At 50.1% G+C, this 25910-nt stretch overlaps 7 protein-coding genes across 7 annotated transcripts; 4 read left to right on the top strand and 3 right to left on the bottom strand.

Moving 5' to 3' along the window:
• Nucleotides 1-175: 175 nt before the first annotated feature.
• On the bottom strand, nucleotides 176-7374 carry N7466_009506 (putative SNF2 family helicase; the record flags this gene model as incomplete). Its single annotated transcript, XM_057168895.1, has 3 exons — nucleotides 176-503; nucleotides 570-6414; nucleotides 6867-7374. The coding sequence occupies 3 exons, from the start codon at nucleotides 7372-7374 to the stop codon at nucleotides 176-178; spliced, it is 6681 nt and encodes a 2226-aa protein (XP_057017601.1).
• A 1052-nt stretch (nucleotides 7375-8426) lies between these two features.
• N7466_009505 (putative polyadenylation factor subunit CstF64) lies at nucleotides 8427-9365 on the bottom strand (the record flags this gene model as incomplete). The annotated part of the gene is made up of 1 exon (XM_057168894.1): nucleotides 8427-9365. One exon carries the CDS (start codon nucleotides 9363-9365, stop codon nucleotides 8427-8429), a length of 939 nt encoding a protein of 312 aa, XP_057017600.1.
• Nucleotides 9366-9529: 164 nt separating this feature from the next.
• Nucleotides 9530-10629, top strand: N7466_009504 (prohibitin subunit PHB2; the record flags this gene model as incomplete). Its single annotated transcript, XM_057168893.1, has 4 exons — nucleotides 9530-9686; nucleotides 9743-9811; nucleotides 9877-10232; nucleotides 10306-10629. 4 exons carry the CDS (start codon nucleotides 9530-9532, stop codon nucleotides 10627-10629), a joined length of 906 nt encoding a protein of 301 aa, XP_057017599.1.
• Nucleotides 10630-11606: 977 nt separating this feature from the next.
• On the top strand, nucleotides 11607-12917 carry rmt2 (protein-arginine N5-methyltransferase; the record flags this gene model as incomplete). Its single annotated transcript, XM_057168892.1, has 1 exon — nucleotides 11607-12917. The coding sequence occupies one exon, from the start codon at nucleotides 11607-11609 to the stop codon at nucleotides 12915-12917; it is 1311 nt and encodes a 436-aa protein (XP_057017598.1).
• A 323-nt stretch (nucleotides 12918-13240) lies between these two features.
• N7466_009502 (putative DUF221 domain protein) lies at nucleotides 13241-16973 on the bottom strand (the record flags this gene model as incomplete). The annotated part of the gene is made up of 3 exons (XM_057168891.1): nucleotides 13241-14271; nucleotides 14330-16755; nucleotides 16807-16973. 3 exons carry the CDS (start codon nucleotides 16971-16973, stop codon nucleotides 13241-13243), a joined length of 3624 nt encoding a protein of 1207 aa, XP_057017597.1.
• Nucleotides 16974-18196: 1223 nt separating this feature from the next.
• N7466_009501 (MCM DNA helicase complex subunit MCM4) lies at nucleotides 18197-21368 on the top strand (the record flags this gene model as incomplete). The annotated part of the gene is made up of 4 exons (XM_057168890.1): nucleotides 18197-18485; nucleotides 18532-19398; nucleotides 19458-19529; nucleotides 19591-21368. 4 exons carry the CDS (start codon nucleotides 18197-18199, stop codon nucleotides 21366-21368), a joined length of 3006 nt encoding a protein of 1001 aa, XP_057017596.1.
• A 1842-nt stretch (nucleotides 21369-23210) lies between these two features.
• On the top strand, nucleotides 23211-25803 carry vtc4 (putative vacuolar transporter chaperone (Vtc4); the record flags this gene model as incomplete). The annotated part of the gene is made up of 3 exons (XM_057168889.1): nucleotides 23211-23215; nucleotides 23345-23807; nucleotides 23872-25803. 3 exons carry the CDS (start codon nucleotides 23211-23213, stop codon nucleotides 25801-25803), a joined length of 2400 nt encoding a protein of 799 aa, XP_057017595.1.
• Between the last annotated feature and the right edge of the window lie 107 nt (nucleotides 25804-25910).

Genomic DNA, 25910 nt, shown 5'->3' with positions numbered 1-25910 from the left:
CGGATGCAGATTAAGTCGGCATCAATACAAATTTCTTTAGTTTTCCACTCAACTTTCAAAATCTACTAGTATAAGTTAATGCTCTGGGTATCATGCCGGACAAAAATTGGCAAGAAATCAGAAAGAACGTTAAGAGAGGTGTTTGTGTTAAGTTATACATTATCATTACTAAATGCTAAATATCATCAATATCATTAATATCGTCATCCGCATAAAATTCGATATCCTCCCCAGCAAGACGCTCATCGGACTCAAACCTCTCGTCTGATTCGGCCAGGAGGAGTGGCCAGCCGAATCGACGGACGAGAGTCTCTTTCCGCCGTTCCTCGACAACATTGATTTCGGCGGTGTTCTCCACAAGCATGTGGTAGATATTGACAGTCTTATTCTGTCCATAGCGGCGTGCTCGCCCGATGGCTTGTTTCATGCCGGCGTCGTACTCGTGCTGTGACATAGTATGTAGGGGCGAGACGAAAACAATGTGGTTGGCACATTGCAGGTTCCTGCGATCAAAAGGGTTAGTGGATTGGTTTCCAAACAGATCAAAGGATGCTATAAAGTTCACTTACAAGCCTGCAGCCATTGCACCTCCGAGAGGCAGAACCAAAACCTTCGGACGCTTCGAGATGAGCGCCCCCTGTTCATCCTGTTCAAGCTCCGTCTCTTCCTGTTCCTTTGATGTAGCACGGCCCTTTCCCTTTCCATTTCCCCTGGAAGACGCCGGCTTAGGATCATTGACAAAGTCGAGGATTCCCTTAACGGATGCATTGCGTGCAACGCGGTGGCTGATTCTAGCCAGTTCAAGGGCACGTTCGAGAAGCGTGATGATTTCGGCGTATTGTGCGAACGCGATGACCTGTTCGTCGTCTGGGATTTCGCGAATCAACTCAATGAAGCGCATGAGCTTGCTGCTTTCCGATATGATGGTTGAGCTGTCCAATTCTTGTCCTCTAACCCACTTGCTATTAGCAGCGGATGCGTTGCATCCTTCGATCGAGCATCTTCCAAAACTAACGGTCTTTTCCATGCATGTTGAACAGAAAATGTGTCCGCAGGATTGGAGCACAGAGAGGAAGTAGGCGCTGTCGGGTGTGCAGTGGCAAGACGAGCATTCTGGGACCTCTTCGCTTTGCATGAAGATCATTGTTTCGTTAAAGCGAATATCACGTTTGCATTTGACGATGTTGCGGATGGCGTCGAGGAAGTCTTTTTGCAATGCCGTTGCCATGGCATCCTCGATCTTGCTGGCCTTGTCGTCTGGATCCTTGGATCCTGATGCCTCGGGTTGTCCTCGGGCTCGCTTTAGAGGCAGGGATTGCTTCTGAGATTTTGTTCGCTTCGAGGAGCCGGATGGGGTTTCCACAGCATCGTCATCATCATCCGAAGGAATTTCGGTATCGTCGTTAATAGTTTCATCAACTGCTTCATCTGGGCTTTCATTCAAAGTCGCATCAGGAGTCACACCAACACTCTCACCAACCGTCACTAGCACAATAGTAGACTTCTTTCGAGGTTTAACTTCCACCTGCTTGGTTGCCTTGTTGAGTCGGGTTGTGCATGCGGCCTCAACGGGCCCTGGCGCGAAGTTGTTTTCCCAGCCTTCGGAAATCATGATAGTGATTTTATCAGTGATCGCATCATCACCGAGTGGGTTTTCCAATAGTTTTTCCACGAATTCATCCCAAACAGAGTGATGAGGATCTTTTCGCAGCTTGAGGAAGTAGAACTGTCGAATAAGAACCCTCAGCTTGTTTTCGCGATCCAATTCTGTCTTTTCTAAGGCTTTCAGCCGGGTGGCGCATTTTGCTTGAGTCCATGCGTGGTCGTTCAGCTTGCTGGTCACGGAAGCTTTCAACAAAACTTCAGCAAGAGAGCGACTTGAAGAAAGGATATCGTTCCAGCGATCGACTTGAGGGTCCTTTTCGGATTTCTGAATCCTTCGGATTCTACCGCCCTCGCTCTGCAATCGATCACGAAGACCAATGTAACTGCTGCGCTCGTTTTCAAATTGTGTCGACAGGGTAGCGTGCACTTGGGCTGGGATGTTGCCGATCTCAGCAAAGTTTTGGCGGGCGAATCGGTCGAGGAAGTGCTGGGCGTGTCTGTACCGATTCTGGTACCAGTCGTTGCTGTGAGGTACCTGGTATGCCATGAACTTCTCGACACTCGTCTGGTTTCGTTTCGTTAACTTCAGTCTCTCGTTGTTACTAGGAACGTCCATATCATCGTCAACTCCGAGGTGGAGACCCAAGTAGCGTGCGATACTCTTGATGTCTGCAAAGTCTCTAATGGCAGGAGTACCGGAGAGTATCCACTTGGAACGGGCAGATAATTCCTGCATCGAAAGGTGCTTGTCCTCGCCCACGTAAGTGTATTCGTCGATGACGAGTCTGTTGAAGTGGAAAGCGTGCAATAGTGGGTGCTTCATTTTCCAGAATCCCTTGCTGTCATCTGGTACCATGAAAGTATTCCGGATTTCATTGATGGCAGTATCCTTGGCCTTTTTGACAGCATCGTCAATATCCTGTCCCTCTTTAGATGGGCCTGCCACGGGGGTATCATCCAGTTCTTCATCATCCACATCTTCATCGCTTTCTAGCAAGACCTGATTCTTGGCCTTGTTGGCTTCCTGGAACGCTTTGCCTCGCAGTCGCTTAGATGGCTTCCAGTGCAAGTTAGCCTCGTTCTTCCCGTGTCGTGTCGCCGCTTCGTCGAGGTAAGAACTGGGGCCTCCGTTCGAGAGAAGGCCAACCATATCTCCCAAAGAAGTAAACGCAGCCTCCAACCAGTGATCAAAGGCTCTTCCTCCCTTACCAGCGTTGGGAATCTGTGCAGCTCCAACGAACAATTGAAGTTTTTGGTAATAAATCTGGCTGTTCAGAACATTCCAAGAGACGAGAACAATATCCGCTTTCTGAATATCCTCGAAGGTGATTGAGCCAAGCTGCTTTATCGTGGAAATGACCATAACTTTGTATCTTCGCTGGGCACGTCCACCGCCGTTGCCGAAGAACTTGTTGATCTCATTATGCCACTGTTTGCAGACATTGTTGGGAACCACAATCAGAGTTGCTTTGGTGGTTAGAAGTCCATCATGCGATAGCTTTTCCACCGAACTCAAAGTCCTCGCTTTGTCTCGCTCATACTGGGAATCTATCAAGCCGAGTATGATGGCGGTTTTTCCAAACCCGACTTCATCGGCGATCAATCCTCCACGGACGGTTCTTGGAATTGAGGCCTTCACATCAGCTCGCCAGGCCATCATGGGCAAGGGAGCTTCCACAGTCTCCTCTTCCATGAATGGCTCGATATTATCAGCTTCTTGCGCCACCATCCAGCCCAACGAACGTAGCTGTTCGTTACGTAGCTGAAGGGTTTGGAAATTCGGTGGCTGGTGAATCATGGCGTCATTCTGGTTGTCCGGTATCTCAAATAGAGCGTGCTTCTGTCTACCCATGTCATACGCATTGGGGATCAATCGCCACTCAAAGTTAAGTCCATTGAGACGGTCAATGCCAAAGAGTTGTCCGTGCGCAGAATGCGCCATCGACTGCAGATTGGCTGAGATTTGTAGCTCGCCCATGCCACTGTCATCCACGTTTTCGAAGATCAAGAAGAGTGGTGGCTTTGACTTCACAGCACGCGCCCAAGTCGCCGCCTCCCGAGGATCTTCACAAGGAAAAACTTTTCCTTTCTGGCCCACACGCCATATAAAGGATGGTTGAGTAGGCTTGCAGGTTGAACAAATACCGTTCATACCTGGAAGCCGAAGACTCATCCATTTGTTATAAGAGGAAAACGCATCACCGGCCCGCTGGAGCGCCCAAGCAATTCCCCGGAATGCATTGGGGTCCTTCTCTGGGTTGGTTGATGTCCACGACAATCTACGCTCGGAGAGTCCCAAGGTCGCAGCATCTGCTGAGAGAGAAACCAAGGGGATGTAGGTTGCACGACAGTCTTCGCCGCGAAGGATCAGCTCGTTTTCAGCATCCAAGTGATGGTAGGTAATTGGCTGACCTCCACTGGTGCTCAAGCTGAAGCTGGGAACTCGATGGAATCGCCGTGAGTAAGCAGAGATGTTTTGATGTGTCTTCAGTACAGACACAGGCCGCCAAGATGGCGGGAGCTCAGCAATGGTTCTTCGCACTCCGTAACCAGGATTCCTTCGGTGCTCGACGGAAAACACAAACCCATCGTGCGTGATACGACCGGCCTTTCGGGGATCGAAGAACAAGTAGACGGGAGGTTGACCCTCCGGGCAATCTTTCTTGTACAAAGATCCTTCGGCAGTCCCGCAGTCAGGAAGGTGTTGATATGTGCCGCGCAAATCGCGATCAAGTTGATCGGCATCCGATTGCTTGCAGTCGATTTTGAGATGCGTCCAAATCCGAGGCTCGGCGTGGCGGGGTCCTAGCAAGCCGCAGGAACTCAGGTATGTAGGGACCTGGTTACCTAAACCGCTTACTTGGAGAGTAAACTCAGTGCTGATGGGATCCAGCACTTCCCAAACACCTTGGAACAGCCATTCTGGACTTTCGGGTCGCATTCTCGCAATCGGCTTTGCAAGTATTTCTCTCAGCACACACTGTGCTGGAGAACGTGAAGGGGGTTTGGCGAATAACAGCCATTGGAAGCCGTCCTTATCGATCTCCAGGCGGAGACTCACAGATTCACCTTCGAAGAAAACAGTCCAAATCTCTGTCCGAGTGATGTCGGTGAAACGAACCTCCTCGCGAAGGGCGTTTTTAACAGAAGAAACGTACTGCTCCCAGGTGTCGTCGTAAGTCGCATCGCTAAGAGACAAGAAACGGTCTCGACGGAGGAGCCCAAGAACCTCAGCAACAGGAACGGCAAACCGTAGTCGCATAGGAAGAGTTCTTCTCAGCATCCTCTGGAAATCCAATGGTTGGATCCGTTGTCCAACAATTACCTTTGGTTCGTAAGCGTGCTCGGGATTTCCAGCACAGGAACTGCAAGCCGTGTGTTCGCAGAGATGACACCGGAGGATACGGTTCACAACCCGAGTCTGCTTTTCGCAATAACAGAAACGGGAGGCAAGCACCGATTGCGCCACAATGGTGGACCAATGGCCCGTTCCATCATGCCGGCAATGGTGGTCGATTTCAACTCCAGCAGCAAGGAGACGGTGACCAGTCTCAACTTTGAACAGGGACGGGGACGGAGGCGTGGTAGTCGAACAACCAACACCTTCTTGCAGGTTGAGGCTTCCTGTGCCTTCATTATCCAACACGAAAGGAGCCGCAATCAGAGCGGAGAGTATGACTGCACCGACGGTTGTCGTCGTCATAGCATTGCCGGCGAGGTCTTGAAGCTCTCGGGTTGATTCATTGGACAGAATCAAACGGTCTAACGGGAGACCTTGGAGTGACAAAGCTTCAAGTCCTGTCAGAGGGCCACCACGAATGGTAGAAAATTGCACGCCACATGGGGTGAGGCAATTAGTTACACCGAATCGGGGGCCATCTGTGCCGCGGTCAACGCCTTGAGACAAGTCGATGTAACGCTCTTTGTAATTGAAATCATATCCGTTGTCGAGACCGACTTGGAATTTGATATCTAGCGTTTCCCAGACTCTCTCCACCTGAGTTCCGAACCACTGGCGCCAGTAAAAATCTGGACCAGTACAGGTAACTCCTCCAGCCACCGAACGACTGATAGGTCGCTGATCACCTGCGGGGAGACTCTGACGAAGTTCGTCATGCCGTCTCTTATACGCTTCCCAGGATATCTCAGCGCGAGCCGAGGTGGTTTCCAAGCGAGTGGAGAGATCTTTTAAGACCTGCTCCAACCTCCGGTCATCTTCACCCAACAAGAATGAACTTGTGGGAGAGCTGCACGGGCGCGAAAACTTGGTCACCAAATCCATTGCGAAGGAGAGCGTCGCAGAACGATCAGTGTCGGGCATCTCCAGACGGCGGTTGTCGATCGCAATTACGTAACCACGTTCCCTGGTGTGGGGAATGTAGTACTGCTTTGTGTCGACGATGATTTCCGCCGCTGAATAGCCAACCTTTGACCATGCGTCGGTAAAGGCCTTCCAAGGAGCCATCTTCACGTTCTCACAAATGACCAGTCGGGGTCGGTATCTCTCTGCGTACTTCAACAAGGCTCCGAAAGTAGAGCTTGACTCGCCGCTTTCTTTCTGGGCGGCCTTGTTGTTGTTTAGCATCGAGAAGTCGACGCACGCGGTCCCAGCGATCAGGACGTCAGGATCGGTGGGGATCAATTCCTCCGATCCATAGGCCGTTTGAGCCTTCTTGCCTCCCAGTTCACAGATATCCCGGAAAAGGAGAGGCGGCCCAAAGTTCCGTTCAATGTAGGCTTGCTTGAACGGAACGATCTCGCAACTAAAAAGGTGCTCGATCCGGAATCGCTGGCCTTCTGTGCCAAGGCCTAAGTGAGAAAGTTAGCATTCAGTTTCATATCAGATATTCTCCAGAAGAGGGGAAGCAAATGAGAGAACATGTGAGGATGGGGTGATTACAGTATGATGATGATGATTATGAGAAGAGATGAATGGAGGTAAGAGCAAAGGGAGACAAGAAAGCGAAGATATTTGTGTTGAAGGGAAAGAGGCAGTGAAGGTGGAAGGCAACAGAATGGGCAATGACATCTGGAATATATTGGAAAGGGACTCGGAAGTAGAGTGAATTATGAATGGACCCGCGACAGCGACACGATTGGCCGGTCTCACGAACAGGGTGTTCGTGCGGCTTGTTCCACCCGCGGGTCCATGCGGGTCCCTTGCGGGGCGACGCGGGCTTAACCGCGGGGTCGGAAAACCTTAAATTAAAGATGACGGGAAAATGGGTTGGGAACATAAAAAAAAAAACAATTAAGCTTACCCTTCTGAATCATTTCGATGGCTAACAAGGGACTCTCCGTCCCTGAGCATACAGTTGCCACACGGAGTGGTCGGCCGTTTAGTCGCTTGAGAACATCCAGGAGTCCGAGGCTCAAGGCCTTTTGGGTGAGATCAGTAAAGATCTCCTCGAGGGTAGTCATGGGCGGTAAATGTCCAGCTTGATAGCGATTTGGCGGTGGGAGGGTCCCGTGGACAAACTCCGGCGCCAACAGTAGCTCATTTATAGCGGTTGTCGTGGGTGCAGCTGTGACCTGCTGCAAAGAATCGGAATCGGAATCGGAATCATACTCAGCTGTGGTCGGCTGAGAGGAGTCGGATTCATGATCAGATTCATCTCCTGCATTTTGTTGAGAGGAGGACTTCTTCTTATCTTCAGGCGCTTGCGTGGGGGTTTCCGTGGGGGCTCGCAGAGCCGCACTAGATGTACGGGGGGCAGGAGGAACACGAGCACGGCCACGAGAAGCGCTGGGAGCTGCACGGGGAGCCATCGCGAGCAAGTAGAAGCTGGAATCATCTTGTCAGTTCCAATATCAATATCATCAAAATCTGTACCAAAACTTACAAATTTATCAAGATTGACACTGATAGTAGAGAGTGATATAAAGTCACGTGTACGCGTGGAAGTGCGAAGGAATCAAGGGATGATTTGGGCGACGCACTTTCTGGTGGGGGGATTGAGGACGCGGGTGAGGTGCGTGGAACGAGGGGAAAATAGAAAAGAAAAAAAGCCACGCACTTCTGGGGGCCACTTGACGCGGGGCCACTTGACGCGCGACACCATTGGTCGATATTTCTTCCACTGATCAAGCCCTCTTGCTCACATATAATAATATTTGTAGCTAGTAGTATTTAGTAGTATGTATACCTTCTGTTTTGATGCCACTTACAATTACTTCTTGAGTGGCCAAACTTTTTCCTGCAGCATGCTCAATTGACCTTTGTTGGCTCTAAGGGCTGTGGCCACGAGACTTACAAATTTCCGAAGTCACTCTACGCTAGTAGCTGCAATGCCAGTCCGTATTGCAATAACCATCTGCTATCTATAACTTGGGTTGCATACTACTAGTATGTAGGGACTAGCTCGTTTTCAATTGTATTAGATACTCGAATACAGTATTTATGCAAAATCGCCGTCTTGGCGCTACTTCGGAGATTTGTAAAACTCATGGCCAGACACTATATATGACAACAAAGCAGCATGCACTACATGTGCCTAATGTATTCCAAGGTTGCGAATACTACTATGTACAGGGCCCAGGTGAGCAAAGGTCAGTTCTCTAGATCAGATTATTCAGATACAACCATTCAATGTTCTTGATTTCAGATTTCTGGATTTCCTAGGATACCTGGCTGCCTAGAAGGTATGGAAGGGCCAAAATACAAAGATTGCCCGAATAAAAGAAAACCACTCCATGCGCCATCCCTCGCCAGATCAAAGAGAATTATCGCCTAAAAAACAAACCTTCAAACTTAGCGTTATTCCAAAAAAAAAAAATATGCATTAGATCAGCTCTTGAAGGTTGAAGCTATCATTGCATTACTATCGCATGCCACCTTGCATCAACTGTTGACGTAGTAGCATAATCTGGCTTCGTTCCATCGGGGGCAAAGCATCAATAGCGGCTTGTGGCATAGCAAGAACCTGCTGGAGAAGCTCGTCTTGGCCTGCCACGGGTTGGGGTTGAGCAGCTTGCGGAGGCGGAGGCGCAAATGGAGTAGACGCAACCGGCGGAGTTGAAATCTGTCCAGGGGCACCGTAAGACTGATAGGGTTGGTGTGCCGCAGGCTGAGGTGGTTGTGATGCCTGTTCAACGATGGATCCGAGAAGTTGGTATTCGACTAGGTTCATCAACAACAGTGCTTGGAAAATCGCATACGCGAGCTGCGGAGCTTGTCGAAGAAGCTCGGTTGCGCGAGCAGGGTCGGCCACTGCAAGTGATTTCATTTGTGTAAGGACATCGAGGAGTTGGTTTGGAGGGAGCGAAGCGAGAGTATGGGAGATGGCATTGGGGCAGTCGAGGCCGGGCGGAACGTCGACACCTGGTGGCAGAGGAGGCAATGGGGCAGCACCGGGAATCTGTTGCATCTGCTGTGTCGAGTCTTGAGGTGCAGGTTGCGAATCTTGCGGGTAATCTGTGGGGATGGAATCTTTCTCGTTGTTGTGAGGCCAGTCGACACGGATTTTGCGACCCAAAATTTCATAATCGTTGAGGTTTCGAACAGCTGAAGCTGCGGCATCGGCATCGACAAAGTCTGCGAATCCGTATCCCTTGGGTTTACCGGTCTCTGGGTTCATCATAAGACGGAACTTGGTGACAGTGCCTGCAGTACTGAGGATATCTTTGACTTGTTCCTCAGTGAGGTCTGCAGGACTTGTCAGCAATTCCAGTTGTAAAGTGAAAACTTCCAGGGTCTGCATGGACTTACTGTAGGGAATGTTCCCCAAGAACACACTTTTGCCTGTACGGTCGGGCGCCATATTTGCGATGGATTGAAGCTAAGTCGCTGTCAGGTTGAAGGTTGAACGAGTGAAAGAAGGAAGATATTCTGCCGGACTTTGAATTCACCGCCTAACGTGCATCTTCTTCGAACGTCCCGTCTCCATCCATACCATCCAACCTACCTCTTCTAAACCTTCACATCATGTCTCAGAATCAACGAGAGGCTTGGGAGCGATTGCAGGTCATGCTGCAGAAACGCAAGGGCAATGTTGGTGGTGGTGGACGCGGTGGTATGGGCTTGGCCGGTCTTATCCTGATCGGAGCCGGTACTTGGGCAGTCTCGAATTCGCTCTTCAACGGTATGGGAAAGTCAAAGCGCTGCACCAGAGATGGTGACTAATGTGATTCTATGCAGTTGACGGTGGACACCGTGCCATCAAGTACTCGAGGTTTAGTGGCGTGCGCAAAGAAATCTACAGTGAAGGTACAATGTGACATCGACTCCGATAATGAACGAAGCTAGGAGCTAACCAGTGTACTCGCTTCTAGGAACCCACCTCCGTATTCCATGGGTCGAAACTCCTATTATCTACGATGTCCGCGCCAAACCGCGCAACATTGCTTCCTTGACCGGTACCAAGGACTTGCAGATGGTTAACATTACTTGCCGTGTGCTTTCCAAGCCCCGCGTGGATGCTCTGCCCCAGATCTACCGGACCTTGGGTCAAGATTTCGACGAGCGTGTGCTGCCTTCCATTGTCAACGAGGTTCTGAAGAGTGTCGTGGCTCAGTTCAACGCCAGTCAGCTGATCACCCAGCGTGAGAACGTTGCCCGCCTGGTCCGCGAGAACCTGGCCCGTCGCGCCGCGCGCTTCAACATTGCTCTTGACGATGTCTCCTTGACCGTAAGCAACTAACTAACTTGGCTTCCTATCATTGTGCTTGTTCGTACCTTAGCTGACATTTGTCTCTCCTTAGCACCTGACATTCTCTCCCGAATTCACCGCTGCCGTCGAAGCCAAGCAAGTGGCCCAGCAAGACGCCCAGCGTGCGGCTTTCATGGTTGACAAGGCTCGCCAGGAGAAGCAGGCCTTCATCGTGCGCGCACAAGGTGAGGCCCGCTCTGCAGAGTTGATCGGAGATGCGATCAAGAAGAGCAAGAGTTATATCGAGCTGCGAAAGATCGAGAACGCTCGTGCCATTGCCCAGGTCTTGCAGGAGAGCGGTGGCCACAACAAGCTGTACCTGGACAGCCAGGGCTTGGGGTTGAACGTCAACGCAGGCGGCGAGGAAAGCAAATAAGTTACTTTAATTTGGCGCCGTGGTTGAGAAATATTTGTACAAATAGCTTACTTAGGAGCATCCGAACGTTGTCTCTTCTCTTTCAAACTCTCAAGTTCATTTGAATTTTCTTTCTGCTCTCAAAGTCACACCTGACATGCATCCTCCAGACCTCGGGATCCATGGACATCTGGACATCTCAAGTCAAGCTGGATATGTACATCCTTTGGACATTTGAATTGATGTGCATATGCATGCCGGCACCTGGGGGGTACATAGTATAGTACTAGGTAACTCCAGAGTATATGTATTGATCAATTGATCAATCAATGTATGTATACCAACATTTGAATATGTAGAGGTGGATGCACATGTGTACGTGCTTCCACCTGCACCTGGGCATGGATCTCCAGGGCTACATATGTACATTTCTGGACAGACCGATGCCTGGATGATTTTGCCTATGTAAATACCTAAATGTAATACATGTAGGTCAACTGGTACTAGGTAACTACTACCCCATGGCTGTATCGATATACCTAACATTTGAAGCCACCTGAGCACGGGCTCGGGCGTGACCTCGAAAATCTTGCCTGGAGGTGCCTAGGTAGGGGCTACCTGCACCATAAAATGGCGTTTTTGAAACTTGAAGTAGATAGTATATATCAATGTAGATATTTGAAGAATTTAATGTCAACTGGTTGGAAGGCGCAACGTGCATTATCGGAATAATGCACTTGAAATATATTTTCCCGACTGGACCGCGGGGACGAAGGCGGCGAGCGGGAGCTCCACCAACTTTTTTTTATCAGTCCAGAGTACGGTACACAAGGTTTTTCAATCAATTTCACATCTGGACATATTTCAAGGTTCTACTCTTTTTTCTAGGTAAGTTACTGGCTACAAAATTATCAGATGAGGTCCAAATCCGCATGCACATGTGAATTTGTAGTGTATGAACGTAGGAACTAACCTTCTTATCTTCAGGAACCGTCAAGATGTCTGACCCCACCAACGACCCCGAAATCTCAATCACCCAAATCGACGTCGACCTTGACATCCAAGAAATTCTCCTCGCAGCCTCTCAACATGATATCCCCAAGCTCCGCCGCCTATTGCGCACGGAATCCGTACTACCCAATGCCGCGAACGTCAAAGATCCAGAGACAGGCTACTCACCCCTCCACTCTGCGATCGCAGCTTGCGAGCCCGAAGAGGCCGATGAAGAACAGCAGGCGAATGGCGTGAACGGCGCAAGCGAAGACACAAAGCAGGATGAGAATGCAGAGCTGCTGAAGTCTGGCATTGAGACTGTCAAGTTTCTTCTGCAGGAAGGCGCTATCTGGAACGACCTCGATAACAACGATGAGACACCCGGTTGTCTTGCGCGACGTATCAAGGCTTTGGATCTGTATGAGCTGCTTGTTGATGCGGGTGTTCGAGCGGAGATGCTGCTGAGCCGACTGGACGGGTACTTGGCGCTGTCCGATGGAGATGACGAGGACGAGGACGAGGAGGAAAGCACCGAGAACACAGAGGCCAACCAGGGCGAAGCCGAAGACGAGGCCGCTCCAGAACTCGTCGATGCCTCCCACACAAATGTTGCCTCTATCACATCCACCGACGAGAGAACAGGGCTCGCAAATCCCGAGGTTTCCAACCCAGGCTACCTTGACTCCTCGCTGAACATCACCAACGAACGGATCCTCGATGCGGACCAAAACGGCGTTATGATGAGCTGGGAAAGCTCCATTATGAAGAATTCCGCACAGAAACTGCTTCCGCGACCGGGTATGAGGGTTCTGAACGTCGGACACGGTATGGGTATCGTGGATGGATTCTTCCAGGAGCAGAGCCCTGCTTCGCACCATATCATTGAAGCACACCCGGATGTCGTTGCAGAGATGAAGCGGCGCGGATGGGACTCCAAGCCTGGTGTTGTGATTCACGAGGGCCGATGGCAGGATATCATGCCTGGTCTTGTCGGTACAGGCGAGATGTTTGACGCTATCTACTATGATACTTTTGCCGAATCCTACAATGATTTCCGGGAATTCTTCTCCGAGCAGGTGATTGGGTTGTTGGAGCAGGATGGAAAGTGGGGATTCTTCAATGGCATGGGAGCCGATCGACAGATTTCGTACGATGTCTACCAGAAAGTTGGAGAGATGGATCTCTTTGAAGCTGGTTTTGATGTCGAGTGGGAGGATATCCCGGTGCCCAAGTTAGGCGGCGAATGGGAGGGCGTGAGGAGAGCTTACTGGGTGGTGGATAACTACCGATTGCCTCTGTGCCGGTTTATGGATTAAAGATTGACTTGGAATCACCACACGACATATATGAAGAATTGATATGTACCCGAGGCATGCCAAGGTTCAACCCGTTGACCCGAGCATGCATTTGTAAATATAGAGCGGTACAAAAAGACATCGGAAATTTACAACTTCAACACCTGGGCACCGTTGAGAGGCTTTGCAACCTTCTACATACTAGTAGCTAGCTAGCACCTGATATGTTACCGAGACAACATTTGAAAATCATTAAATGATCTATGGACAAAATATATGCGACGCTTGAAAACGCTAGACAAGAAAGACAATAAAATACAGGAGAACTCAGCAAGCGCAATTTCTCATAGTTGAATAAGGTCAATCTCTGAGAAATCTGGTGGACTGCGACTGAAGATAGTCCGGCACTTGCCATCCAGGGCTTGGTACTCGTTGCTAACCCAGATATGCTTGCTGTAGCGCTGTGTGCGGTACACTTCGTCATCGCTTACCCCCAGATCATCACGAGGAATCCAGATAACTGGACGCTTGGCGCGGAGAGCTTCATGTTGGAATGCGCGTTGCACTAACTGATCGCGCTCATCGGGGGTGAGATCCTCCAATTCATCATGAACACCGGCAAAGAGAGAATGACCCAGCTTGTTGGGTAATTGCTCTCCCATCTCAGCGTCATGAGCCATTGTTTCTCGCAAAGACTTCATAGTAGGAGTAGAGGTTGCGGAGTTGGCCCCAAAGAATTTAGACCGCCGCCTGTTGGACGACCGAGAGGCCCATGATGGTCTTTTGCTACCCATCTTGGGTGTCGAGAGTAAGTCGCCCGATCCGTTACCCTTAAGCCCTCCTTGGTCGGTATCAATAGCCTTGAGCTCAATGTCTCGGCCCTGGTGAGCTCCATCGCTTTCAGGATGCGGAATGCCATGGTCAACCGGCCCCTGTTCATCCCCATCCTCATCCTCATCGTCCATGGGAAGTCCAAGCCGAGCATGCTGGGCACGTTTAAACTCCTCATCTCGCTGAATAGCGGCATCTTCCAAGGTGACTGGTAGATACCTGAGCAGCGGCCCAAATGCATCGCTGAGGAGGAGTTGATATCCGGCTGTCAGAGCAAGGACAAAACACATGACGATGCCCTGGCCTTTGCAAGACGCCTCCCCGGCTTCATTCTGAACGAGGAAAAACAATCCGATCAAACAAATTTCCATGACATAAAGACCGGTGAAAAGTTGGTAGATGGCCCGGGGGAAAAGTAGGCCACCGGTGTCAAAGCGGAATTTGGTAACATAAAGCGTGTTGTAGCGGCAAACGAACCAGAAAAGACCGAAAGTGATGACATTGAACACAAGAATGAGAGGTGCAACCACTGAATAGATCAAACCTAAAACATAAAGTTAGCTCATCATTTTCATGAACACGGGGGGTTGGATTTGATTTACCAATTGAAGCTAATGTGGTGTAAACGGGGAAGAATGAGCCCCATTGCATCTGATTCAAGTTGGTTGTGCGCGCCCACTTCTTCCTGGCAGTTTTATCCAATATGGGAGCAAGGATAAACCAGCTTATCAAGCTAACAATCTGCATGAGAGCACCTGCACTGACAGACATGGCCTGCAGAATCATGTAAGAGAAGAAGTAGTTGCTAGACTTTGGGATGTTAGATGCCAAAAGTGTCGGCCAGCTCGTTACATTAGTAGCGTTGTCGATGATGGTTGAGAAACTTGATGCAATGGTAACGACCAAGAACAGTTGGACAAACAAGAAGGCGAAATAGTACATCTGGACATTCAGTTCGATAGCCATACCCGTGTGCACACCCTGTTTCTTGCTCAGGAAACGAAGACACAGTGGGAGTAATGCCATCAATATAGCCAGGAAAAGAGCAGGCAGGATACCTTGAATGGCTGAAATAAACCAGGAAGGTAGCTTGCCAAGCCAGGCCAGCCATGAAAAAGCGCCTTCTAGATAGGATAGTTGCGATAGCAAGCCGGTAAACGCAACGGGGAAAGCCCATCCAACAACCATTGCACAGACAATGGTGACGACACTGAAGGTACGCAGGTAACGTTCCCACCACTTCATAGACATATTGTCCCAGATCACATCGTCGGGGGAGATTTCCACAATTCGTGGAGCCATCATCTTTGGCAGATGGTGACTGACAGACTGGCAAGCCATGTGTGCAGCAACTTGATGATTGAATTGGATGAATGCGGAGTTCATCAATGGAAACCGCTCGGGGTTCTGCTGATCGATTTCAATCTCCAAGTTCAAACGTGCGAGCTCTTTTCGACAATAGTCAATCGTATCAACCTTCTTGCCAATAAGCCAAATCGTTGGCCACTTCCTCCACTTGAACCAAGGGAGACGCCATGTTTTCCGGTCCTTCTGTTGGATGTATTTCTTCCACAACGGCTCTCCATAATCTTCTTTCTCAAATTTCTCGTTATAAGCAATCGGATACTGTTCTGGGGGCCCCTTATCTGCCTCTTCCTTGTGATGCCTTGCCTTCTCGCTCTCGGACCCTTCTTTGCGATCTGCGCCGGTGGCAGGAGTATCAGGTGCAGTAAGAGGATGCTCATCCGGCTCTGGATCATGTTTCGAATGCTTGGAATAAGAAGAACCGCGGGATTTCCAGAATGGCCGCTTAGGTGGAGGCTTTCCGTCCCGACTGGTAGTACTGTCGACCTGGATTGGTTCTGGTGTCTGGGACGTGGGGGTGTGCGGCGTGAATTCGGAGCCAATGGTGTAGGTAGGAGAGTAGTCGTTGTTTTCTTGGGGAGTGGATTGGCGAGGTGGCAATGCATCAGGAATGGATTCAACAAAGCCTCCACTTCGGGCCAGTGTGTGGTCAAAGCCACCTTCCACCTTCTTCAAACCACCTATGACGGTTTTGCCCAACTTTCCAACACCTAGACCGACTGCTCCAGCTGCTGCTAGCGCCGGGTTGAATATGCCGTTCCGAGAAGCGGCTGATGTGTTTCGCTGAGGTCCTTCTGACTCGCCGTGTAGAACCTCCTCCAATGTATGAGCCTGGTGAGGATTACCCGAACTTACACCCTCTCCCATGGCCATTTGTGTTGCGCGTTTGTCGGCCGCCATCCTTTCTCGATCCTCTGCGCTGATGTCACCCTTTTTGATTTTCTTGTCCTTTTTGTTTTTCTTGTCCTCGGCCTTGAGCTGTTTGAGGTGGGCTTCTTTGCACTTTCGAATCAATGCCGTTTCCGCGGCTTCGAGCTTGAGTGCTACCTTGTTTCGCCTTTTTACTTTATGATTTAGCTCATCAAAGTTGCGGTTGATCCAAATATTTCGAATGCCACCTGGGAAGACGTCAAAGAGATTATCCAGGGCCTCGATGGTGAGCCAATCAGCCGGAATAGCCGTGACCAGCACAGTTGTCGCGGACGCACGTAGTCGGTGCTGAGGGGAAGTCAGGTAGGCCTGTCGCATCCGAATATATCCGCGCAGTTCATCGAAAAAGATGGCACAAATGTAGACTATGACCAGGATTGCCATGACCAGATGGGCCCAATAGCGATGGGTTTGGGTGGGTTTTACATTCCCCCAGGCTAGCTGATCTAGACCAGTCACATCAAAGCGAGTTCCGCTCGTACCATTCTCATATGTAGTTCCTTTTCCACCCACTCGATTGATAGGGAGAAGTACTGGCAAAAGCACTAATGCGAGAGGGAGGAAAATCTTCAACAGCATGCGCAGATAACGTAAGAAAAAGTATGCATCCAATCCACTTTTTTGGATGAATTCGGCGCTGGATGTTCGAAAGACTGGACCCATCCAACGAAAAAGGCCCGGGGGCGATGGTGTAGTACGCTCTCGATCTGGAACAAGGTATGTGCGTGGTTGACTATTCTGGTTAGTTAGGGTGTCCATGCGACCTGGGTGAATGGGGACTCACTAGATGCGAGTCAATTTGCCTTTCAGTACCATGAAGAGGCAGAACTCGACTGCGAAGACAACAAAGGCCGTCGCCAGCGAGGCCACGAAGGTTGAAACTGATTCTCCCTCATCCGCCTTTCCATGACCGCCCGCATTCTCTAGGGCCTCTTCTAAGGCGTTCGTCATGGTTGAAAAGTGACAAGGTGAGCTGCAGGTAGCTCAAGCCACAAAATTGCAGTTTGTGGGGTATCGAACAAGGTTAGCGGGCCCCAAGAGAGGCCTAGGTACTTCCCTTGCAGTGATAGGAAATCTCTCTGACTGGGGTTGTGATATGTTGTGATATTTTCTTCAGGAGATGGGAGTTTGAATGGAGGAGTTGGACATGGCCGGGCGAGGACCCAGAGGTATGCTCTGATGGGAAACAATGGGAAGGCGAAGAAATTGGACAACAAAGGCGCTAAGTACATCAAAAGTGGAGCAACCCTATACCTGTTCTCGTGGGGGGTCACACAATAATGACCGCAGTGGCTAGCGTTTGTGCTGGCGCCAGGGAAGGTGACAGCTGCCTGCTAAGTGCAAGGACGATGATTGGAAGGATCGTGTTGTGCCGATCGGCTGCACAATGACATCAAGCGCCTGGTGAAACAGCCAAGCAGATCCCGGCGGCTTTCAAAAAGATTGCACAAGCCCTTTTTCTTTAAGTACTCGTAAGTGGCGGGCTTTGTTTCGGTGTCATTTGCTATTTCTGTTTTCTTTAACATGGAAAGGAGAAGAGGCCAAGAGTTTCACCTGAAGGAAACAGCGACCATGAAGAACCTTGGCAAGCGACCTTGTAATCCCCAATCCAATCTCCACCTTTGTACTCCGTAAACACTGGAAAAAGGGGGGATGGGCTGTTGATTGGTGCGATCTAGCTGTGGCGGTGCGAACAGGACCAAAAGTAGGAAAGATCCTCTATCGCCAGCCACTTATATGCCTGATTGAAGGGAGGGAGAAATCCGTTTTTTCTTTGGGGGGTTTAGGGCTGAAGCTATCCTTGGAAGAGGATAGTGGATTGCATTAGTGAAATTACGTAGTGCTAGTGAAGCTGGTGGGTTACAGATGCAATTTTACTCGGTGATCAAAGCCTGATTCGTACTAGCCTTGACACCTGAGGCCATCAGACTGAATTGCTTGTGTCATGTGACTTTTACCTGTGGCTGAGAATTACATAATACACACGTGCTCCCGACCAGGAAACCACTTAACGCGCTGGACGCGTTCCTACCGCGTCCCGCTGAATTTATCCCAATTAGATAATTTTGCTCTCCCTTCATTTCCACTCCTAATAATCTTATCCGTCAACACCACAACTCCCCTCCCCCCTTCTTCATCACCCCCCCCCCCCCCTCCACCTTCATACAACAATAATGTCTTCACCCACAGCTCGGAGGGGTCGCTCCTCCAAACAATCAACTGCGTCGCCAGCCCCTTCCCGTGAGCCCCCCAGCAGCCCAACTCAACAGGCTACTCCTCGTGCAGCCAGACGCTTGGCAGAGGAGCGAAATGTTCTATCCTCATCTCCTATGATGTATCAATCCTCCCCACCCAGAAGCAGCAATGGCGGAGAGACTCCGGATGTTCATATGGGAGAAGCGAGCTCGACCGTGGATGATGGCGAGCGAACCCCTCGTGCGCGCACAGGTCTAGGGATTAGAGGTATGCCACTGAACCTTTTCAATTGAATTCTTTCTATATTTACCAGCGCCAAAAAAAACTTACCATGGAATAGAATCATCCCCAATTAGTTACGTCGCCAGCTCTAGCCCAACTCGCGGCTTCAACCGCACAGATATTCGCTCCGACAATCGGTCGGATGCTTACAGTATAAGCAGCGGGCTGTTTGTCTCGCCAAGTGGCCAGGGTCGTCGAGCTGCTCCTCGTCGGAGTGACCTGCAGTCAAGTGCATTTGGAACAACCCCCTCTCGCAGAAACCGAATTTTTGTGGATTCCAATGGAGTTCCATCCGCCGAAGATGTCCCTCCTTCTGATGCTACTTTCTCGAACATCAACCCGGGTACTTCTGAGGCAGAGGCTTTGGCTGGAACCTCCCAGCGTGTGATCTGGGGTACCAATATTTCGATCCCAGAATGCATGTCCGCTTTCAAGAAGTTCCTGTACAACTTCGCCCCAAAATACCGCATGTGGGCGGATGGTGCTTCAGAAGATGAGACCCGGTTGCTGGGAAGTGCTGTTGATAAGCCCGAGTATGTTACCATGTTAAATGATATGTTGCGACTCGGTGTGAAGACTATGAACCTCGACCTCAAGAACCTAAAGTCTTACCCCTTGACCCAGAAACTGTGGCGCCAGGTCCAGCAATATCCACAAGAACTTATTCCCGTTATGGATCAAGCTGTGAAAGATGTCATGGTCGATCTGGCCCTGAAAAAAATGGATGCTCTCCGTTCTGAGAACCAACGCCAACGCGGCCAACCCGTTCTAGCCTCTGACGGTGTGACTCCCCAAGACAATGTACCTGACCTTGTGACTGAAGTCGAAGATGGGGACTACAAGGTTCTTCCATTTGGCTTGGATGAAACCGTTAATATGAGAGACCTTGACCCAGCTGGTATGTTGAACACAATCACTCAGCCAAGAAAAGAAAACATGTGCTAATACACTTTATAGACATGGACAAGCTGGTCACCATCAAGGGTTTGGTTATTCGAGCAACCCCCATCATCCCTGACATGAAGAATGGTAGGCGAAATCTTCTTTCTGTTCGTGTCTTTTCTTCTTCCCTCGACTAATTTGATCATAGCTTTCTTCCGCTGCAGCACTTGCAGCCTTGGTGTTCAGGTTGATATTGACCGAGGCCGTATCCAGGAGCCTACCGCTTGCCCCCGAGACTCGTGCAAGTCGAAGAACTCCATGCAGATTGTCCACAACCGCTGCTCATTCACGGACAAGCAAGTTATCAAGCTCCAGGAAACTCCCGACAGTATTCCAGATGGACAAACCCCTCACTCCGTTTCACTTTGTGTGTACGACGAGCTCGTCGACGTTTGCAAGGCTGGTGACCGTGTCGAAGTGACAGGTATCTTCCGTTGCAACCCCATGCGCGTGAGCGCTCGCCAGCGCTCTCAAAAGGCCCTCTTCAAGACTTATATCGACACCCTTCACGTCCAAAAGGTCGACCGCAAGAAATTGGGCATCGACATGTCGACTGTCGAGCAAGAGTTGTCCGAGCAAGCGGCCGAGGCTGGTCAGACCCGCAAAATCTCCGCCGAAGAAGAGGAGAAGATCAAGTTGACTGCCTCTCGCCCGGATATTTACGAGCTACTCTCCCGATCGGTGGCTCCTAGTCTTTACGAGATGGATGATATTAAGAAGGGAATTCTGTTACAAATGTTTGGCGGCACTAATAAGACCTTCCAGAAGGGCGGTAATCCTCGCTACCGTGGAGACATTAACATTCTTCTCTGTGGTGATCCTTCGACTGCAAAGTCTCAGCTCCTGCGCTACGTACACAAGATTGCCCCCCGCGGTGTGTACACTAGCGGTAAGGGTTCCTCGGCGGTCGGTCTCACAGCCTATGTGACCCGTGATCCCGAGACTCGCCAGATGGTGCTGGAATCCGGTGCCCTGGTTCTCTCCGATGGCGGTACTTGCTGCATTGACGAGTTCGACAAGATGAACGAAGCTACACGATCGGTCCTCCACGAGGTGATGGAGCAGCAGACTGTTTCCATTGCCAAGGCCGGTATCATTACCACCTTGAATGCCCGCACATCAATTCTGGCGTCCGCCAACCCCATCGGCAGTCGCTACAACCCCAAATTGCCCGTACCACAAAACATTGATCTACCTCCCACCTTGCTCTCTCGTTTCGATCTTGTCTACCTCGTCTTGGACCACGTGGATGAGACTGAAGATCGCCGGTTGGCGAAGCACTTGGTTGGTATGTATCTGGAGGATCGTCCGGAGAACGCAAACGCGGAAGAAGTGCTTCCCATTGAATTCCTCACGGCCTACATTACCTACGCCAAAACTCAGATCCAACCTGCTCTGACTCCGGCCGCTGGTGCTGCGTTGGCTGACGCCTATGTCGCCATGCGCCAGTTGGGTGATGACATCCGGGCCACTGAGCGCCGTATCACGGCTACTACTCGTCAACTGGAGTCTATGATCCGCTTGTCAGAGGCACATGCTCGCATGCGCTTGTCATCCGAGGTGACTGTTGGTGACGTTGACGAAGCCGTGCGTCTGATTCGCTCGGCCATCAAGCAATCTGCCACCGATTCTCGGACTGGTCTGATCGATATGGGCCTGCTTACCGAAGGTACCAGTGCCAGCGAGCGTCGTTTGCGGGAGGATTTGAAGAAGGCTGTGCTTGGCCGTCTAAGCGATCGTGGAGGTGTGAACCATGCCCCAGTGCGCTGGAATGAACTGTTCCAGGATATGGTTCAACAGAGCGACGTGCCACTTGACAACCAGCAATTCAATGATGCAGTCCGATCGCTCGAGGCAGAGGGGTCTGTGCATGTATTGGGCGAGGGAGGCCGGCGGAGTATTCGTAAGGCGGCCCTGGGGATGTGAAGAAGATGTTGACCATGATTATATTCCTACGATGCAATGATTTGACCGGAGCTGGCATATTCCATTGATATAAAGTTTTTGTCTTGTTTTTAATAGTTATTTTTGATCACTTCAGGTGTTGGATATCAATTTTTCCAATTTTTTTTTTTTCACACTCTATTAAGGCTCTCTTCGTCCAGCTCTTTCGAGGGGATATGTCTAGATGTCTTCAAATTAAATATTTTAGATTCCAAGTTTCTCCTTCCAAATTTATCCAGACTGCCCACATGCATATGTGCACGCCGTAACTTGTAGAATTCCAACATTGGAAGCTTGTCGCGTGAGAACCTTCCATGTTCGATTTAAAAAAGGATCGCCCCACCTGAGCACCTGAACACGTACCTATGTCTGCATGAACATGTGAGATAGTACTAGTTTATGCATGGCACATCAGCCCTGGAGGGTAATTTTGGAATAAGACCTTGAAATGTACTTGGTAGGTAAGACCCCTTGATGTGCATGACAGTATGTACACAAATTCAAAAAATTGGTTGGTGCTTGGGTGAGGACGGAAATGTGATTTCTCATTTCAAGTGCACGGTACTCCGTACATCGGAGGTGATATGTTAAATGTTCTCATGTCCTCTTTTTGTTCCTATATTTGCCTCATTCTATACGGGTCCTCGTCCCGAGGGGTCTCCACTCGGATTCTCCGCGGGTCTACTTCGGCTTTGGTAAGAAAGAATAAGGCCACTGCCGACTTCACGCCCTAGTTCGTTTTCGGCTCGGTTAAGTTGACTCATGCACCTGCTGAAAAGAGAGTAGCATTAAGGTTTTTTTCTTTCTTTTTTTCTTTTTCGTAGTATCACATGAAGTATTTCTTTTATTTTTGTTTATTTTATGGTTTGGGGCGCATACTAAAAGGATTGGTTATAGACAGGGTTCACCTGGATTTGGATATGCTTCTTCCGGGTAGACAAAAACGGTAATGTGTCGCGTGCTTTTTTTTTTCTAGTAGATTGAACTCGAAATCCAAACCAAATGCCGGGGTTTCCCTCTTGGCAATACAGTTTTCTTTGCCTAAATTCGGAGCACAGAATCCGCTTTGACAGCTCCACTTTGTACCACTTAACAAAACAGTTGTCGCGGCTGAATGCCCACAGTTAACAGCCAATAGAGACTGATTGATTTTTTTTATATTAGGTCCCCGTACGGAGTATCCGGTGTAGATAAGCATCAGGAACCCGCTTCAAGATACTCCGTATGGAATGTTTAGATAGAAAGAAGCAAAATCTCAATCCAAGTAGCACTTGAGGTTATAACAATTTTTTCAAAAATTCTCGTCTATAAATTGTCACGTAATAGGAATTAAAGACTAGTACGTATAGATGATGAGTTTTTTTTTTTTTCCTTCTTTTCTGTTATTTTTTTTTCTCACTAAACGAATTAGCGTCAAACAGTTCAAAGCGATCGTTGCGCACGTGCGGCAGTGACTGGTCACGACGTCAGTGGATACGCAGCTGACTCAGCCATCGTGCAGTGACTTGAACCAATGGAAATGATGGATCTGCACAGCTTCAACGCTGCACGACTCCCAGTGGCTGCAAGTTCGTCCAAAGTCATTGTTCATTTACCAATTCTATTCGTCCCACTTGCCCTTGTCGGCTTCCCCCCCATAAGGGACTAAAATCAAGAATCCCGCGCATACACAATCTGGACCTCGTTTTCCTCCCGAGCGGGTCCAGACTAAGCTAGACCGTTCTCGGGGCGATAAAGTCCATTGGCTTTCCTCCCTCTTCACTTTCCCTTCCTACATCCCAGCTCTTTTCGTGTTCTCCCCATCAAAAGTCAACCTTATTCACCATGAGGTATGTATCAATTCCATCCCAATGCCTCCTGATCTACGACCATGTGCTGCTCTCCTTCCCCTGCATCCCTTGCAAGTCGCCTGAGCTCCGGCAGGAATGCTTCCCCGCATACTAACCGACCCCATCTAGGTTCGGCGAGCACCTTCAATCGTCTATGATTAGGGAGTATTACCCCTTCTACATTGCCTACGACGAGCTCAAGAAAGCTCTCAAGACCGATTTTGTCACCGAGCCCACCCCGGATACTGCCAAACCGCCCCGTCGAGAATGGACTGAAGAAGACGAGAAGGCCTTTGTTACGCTGCTGGAAAGCGAGCTGGAAAAGGTCTATATCTTCCAGAAGCGCAAGAGTGAAGAAATTGTTCAGCGCATCAAGACTAGCGATGTTGAGGTTACCGATATTGTCGAGCGTCTTGATAACTCGGGTAATCGCCGTCCGAGCATCATTCGTCCTCCCCGACCGCCCCCCACCGACGAGGACTTTTTGTTGATGGAGCAGATCCTCAGTGATATTATTGCCGACGTTCACGATTTGGCCAAATTTACTCAGCTCAATTACACCGGTTTCCAGAAGATCATCAAGAAGCACGACGTATGTCAAACCTCCAAACAAAGCTCGATTATTGATCATTCTTTGATTCTAACCCGTTCAACAGAAAGAGACACAATGGCATTTGCGACCAGTCTTCGCTGCCCGCTTGAACGCCAAGCCGTTCTTCAAGGACAACTATGATGCGTTTGTCGTGAAACTGTCTAAGCTTTACGATTTGGTCCGTACCAAGGGAAACCCTGTGAAAGGTGACTCGTCAGCCGGTGGCAGCCAACAGAACTTTGTGCGACAGACCACAAAGTACTGGGTGCACCGCGACAACATCACCGAGCTTAAGCTGGTCGTCCTGAAGCACTTACCGGTCTTGGTCTTCAATGCCTCCAAGGAATTCGAGGAGAAGGACACCGCCATCTCCTCAATTTACTATGACAACCCTGACACCTGGGAGCTTTACCAAGGTCGATTGAAGAAGACCGAAGGTGCTGAGGCTATTCGTCTGCGTTGGTACGGAGGTATGGAGAGTGACCAGATCTTCGTGGAGCGCAAGACCCATCGCGAGGATTGGACTGGTGAGAAGTCGGTCAAGGCCCGATTCTCGCTAAAGGAGAAGAACGTCAATGCTTTCCTGGATGGCCGCATGACTGTCGAACAGGTCTTCGACAAGATGCGCAAGGAGGGTAAGAAGAGCCAAGCAGAGATCGACGACCTCGAGCAGCTGGCCCGTGAGATTCAATACCGTGTTATCACCCGTCGCCTGGTTCCTGTCACCCGTACCTTCTATCACCGTACGGCCTTCCAGCTCCCTGGTGATGCCCGTGTGCGTATCTCGCTTGATACTGAGTTGACGATGGTCCGCGAGGATAACTTGGATGGCCGCCCCCGCGCTGGAAGCAACTGGCGCCGCATGGATATCGGAGTGGACTTCCCCTTCTCTCAGCTTCCCCCAGAGGATATTGACCGCTTCCCCTACGCCGTGTTGGAGGTGAAGTTGCAGACCCAGGCTGGCCAGGAGCCACCCCAGTGGATTCGCGACTTGACCGCTAGTCATCTGGTGGAGGCTGTCCCCAAGTTCTCCAAGTTCATTCACGGTTCCGCTACGCTTTTCCCCACTCGCATCAACCTCCTACCCTTCTGGTACCCACAGATGGATGTCGACATCCGCAAGCCCGTCAACCAGCGCTATGGTATTCAGCGTCCGCTTGCCAGCACATCCATGTCTGCCAACGACGAAGATTCCGACGACGAGTCTCCGGACACTCCCCGTGCCCCAGGTAACGGTTTCCCTCCAGCAGGCGATGATCGCCTTCTGTTCATCGAGACAAACGGTAACGAGTTGGACATTGAGGAGCGTATTGCTGCTCGGCCACTAGCGGGAGAGGAGGACTACCCGCTATATGATTCCGATGATGAGGATGAGGCCTGGGATGATGAGCTGGAAGAGGCTCGACGCGTTGGAGGCGCTTATTATGCCGAGCAACTAGTCCTCTATTACCTCCGCCAATCCGGACACTACGCTTGGCAAGGCTTGATGGCTATCATTCCACGTCCACGACCGACCTCGATGCCCCCGCAAGAGCAGCGTGGAATTGCTGTGCTACAAGGTACCCGCCGGACCCTGCAGCGATTCCAGGCACCCCCTGGCAAACGCATCTTTGTCCCCGTCCGTGTTGAACCCAAAGTTTACTTCGCTGCTGAGCGAACTTTCTTGTCTTGGTTGGAATTCTCGATTATCCTTGGTGGTATTGCTGCCACCCTGCTGAACTTTGGAGTTGATTACATTTCCCTTGCCTCTGCCTGGGGCTTCACTATTCTGGCTGCCGCCGCCTTGGTATACAGCTTGGTACTATACCTGTGGCGTGTGGATAAGATCCGCAAGCGCCGCGATGTCAAGCGTGTATACTATGAGCGATGGGGACCCACAATTCTCAGCATTGGCCTTGTTGCTATTGTTATGACGAACTTTGGATTCCGCATCCGTGCTGGTGGCTTCATGGCTGGTGCTGGAGACCAGAAGAACCCTCGCCACGGCGAGCTGTAAGTTTTTGGGCATGCATTCACGGCGTTTCTTTGTTTTTGGATAGCCCAAGGCGTTGGGAGTCATCAATGTACAATTGAAGCAAGTCAAATAAAAAGTCAATGAACATA

This window comes from Penicillium verhagenii, assembly GCF_028828195.1.
Source record: "Penicillium verhagenii strain IBT 33310 chromosome Unknown utg000009l_segment0_segment0, whole genome shotgun sequence".
Taxonomy (NCBI): Eukaryota; Fungi; Ascomycota; class Eurotiomycetes; order Eurotiales; family Aspergillaceae; genus Penicillium; species Penicillium verhagenii.
Note: the sequence above shows the minus strand (reverse complement) of the source record. Positions and strands in the feature narration are given on the sequence as shown.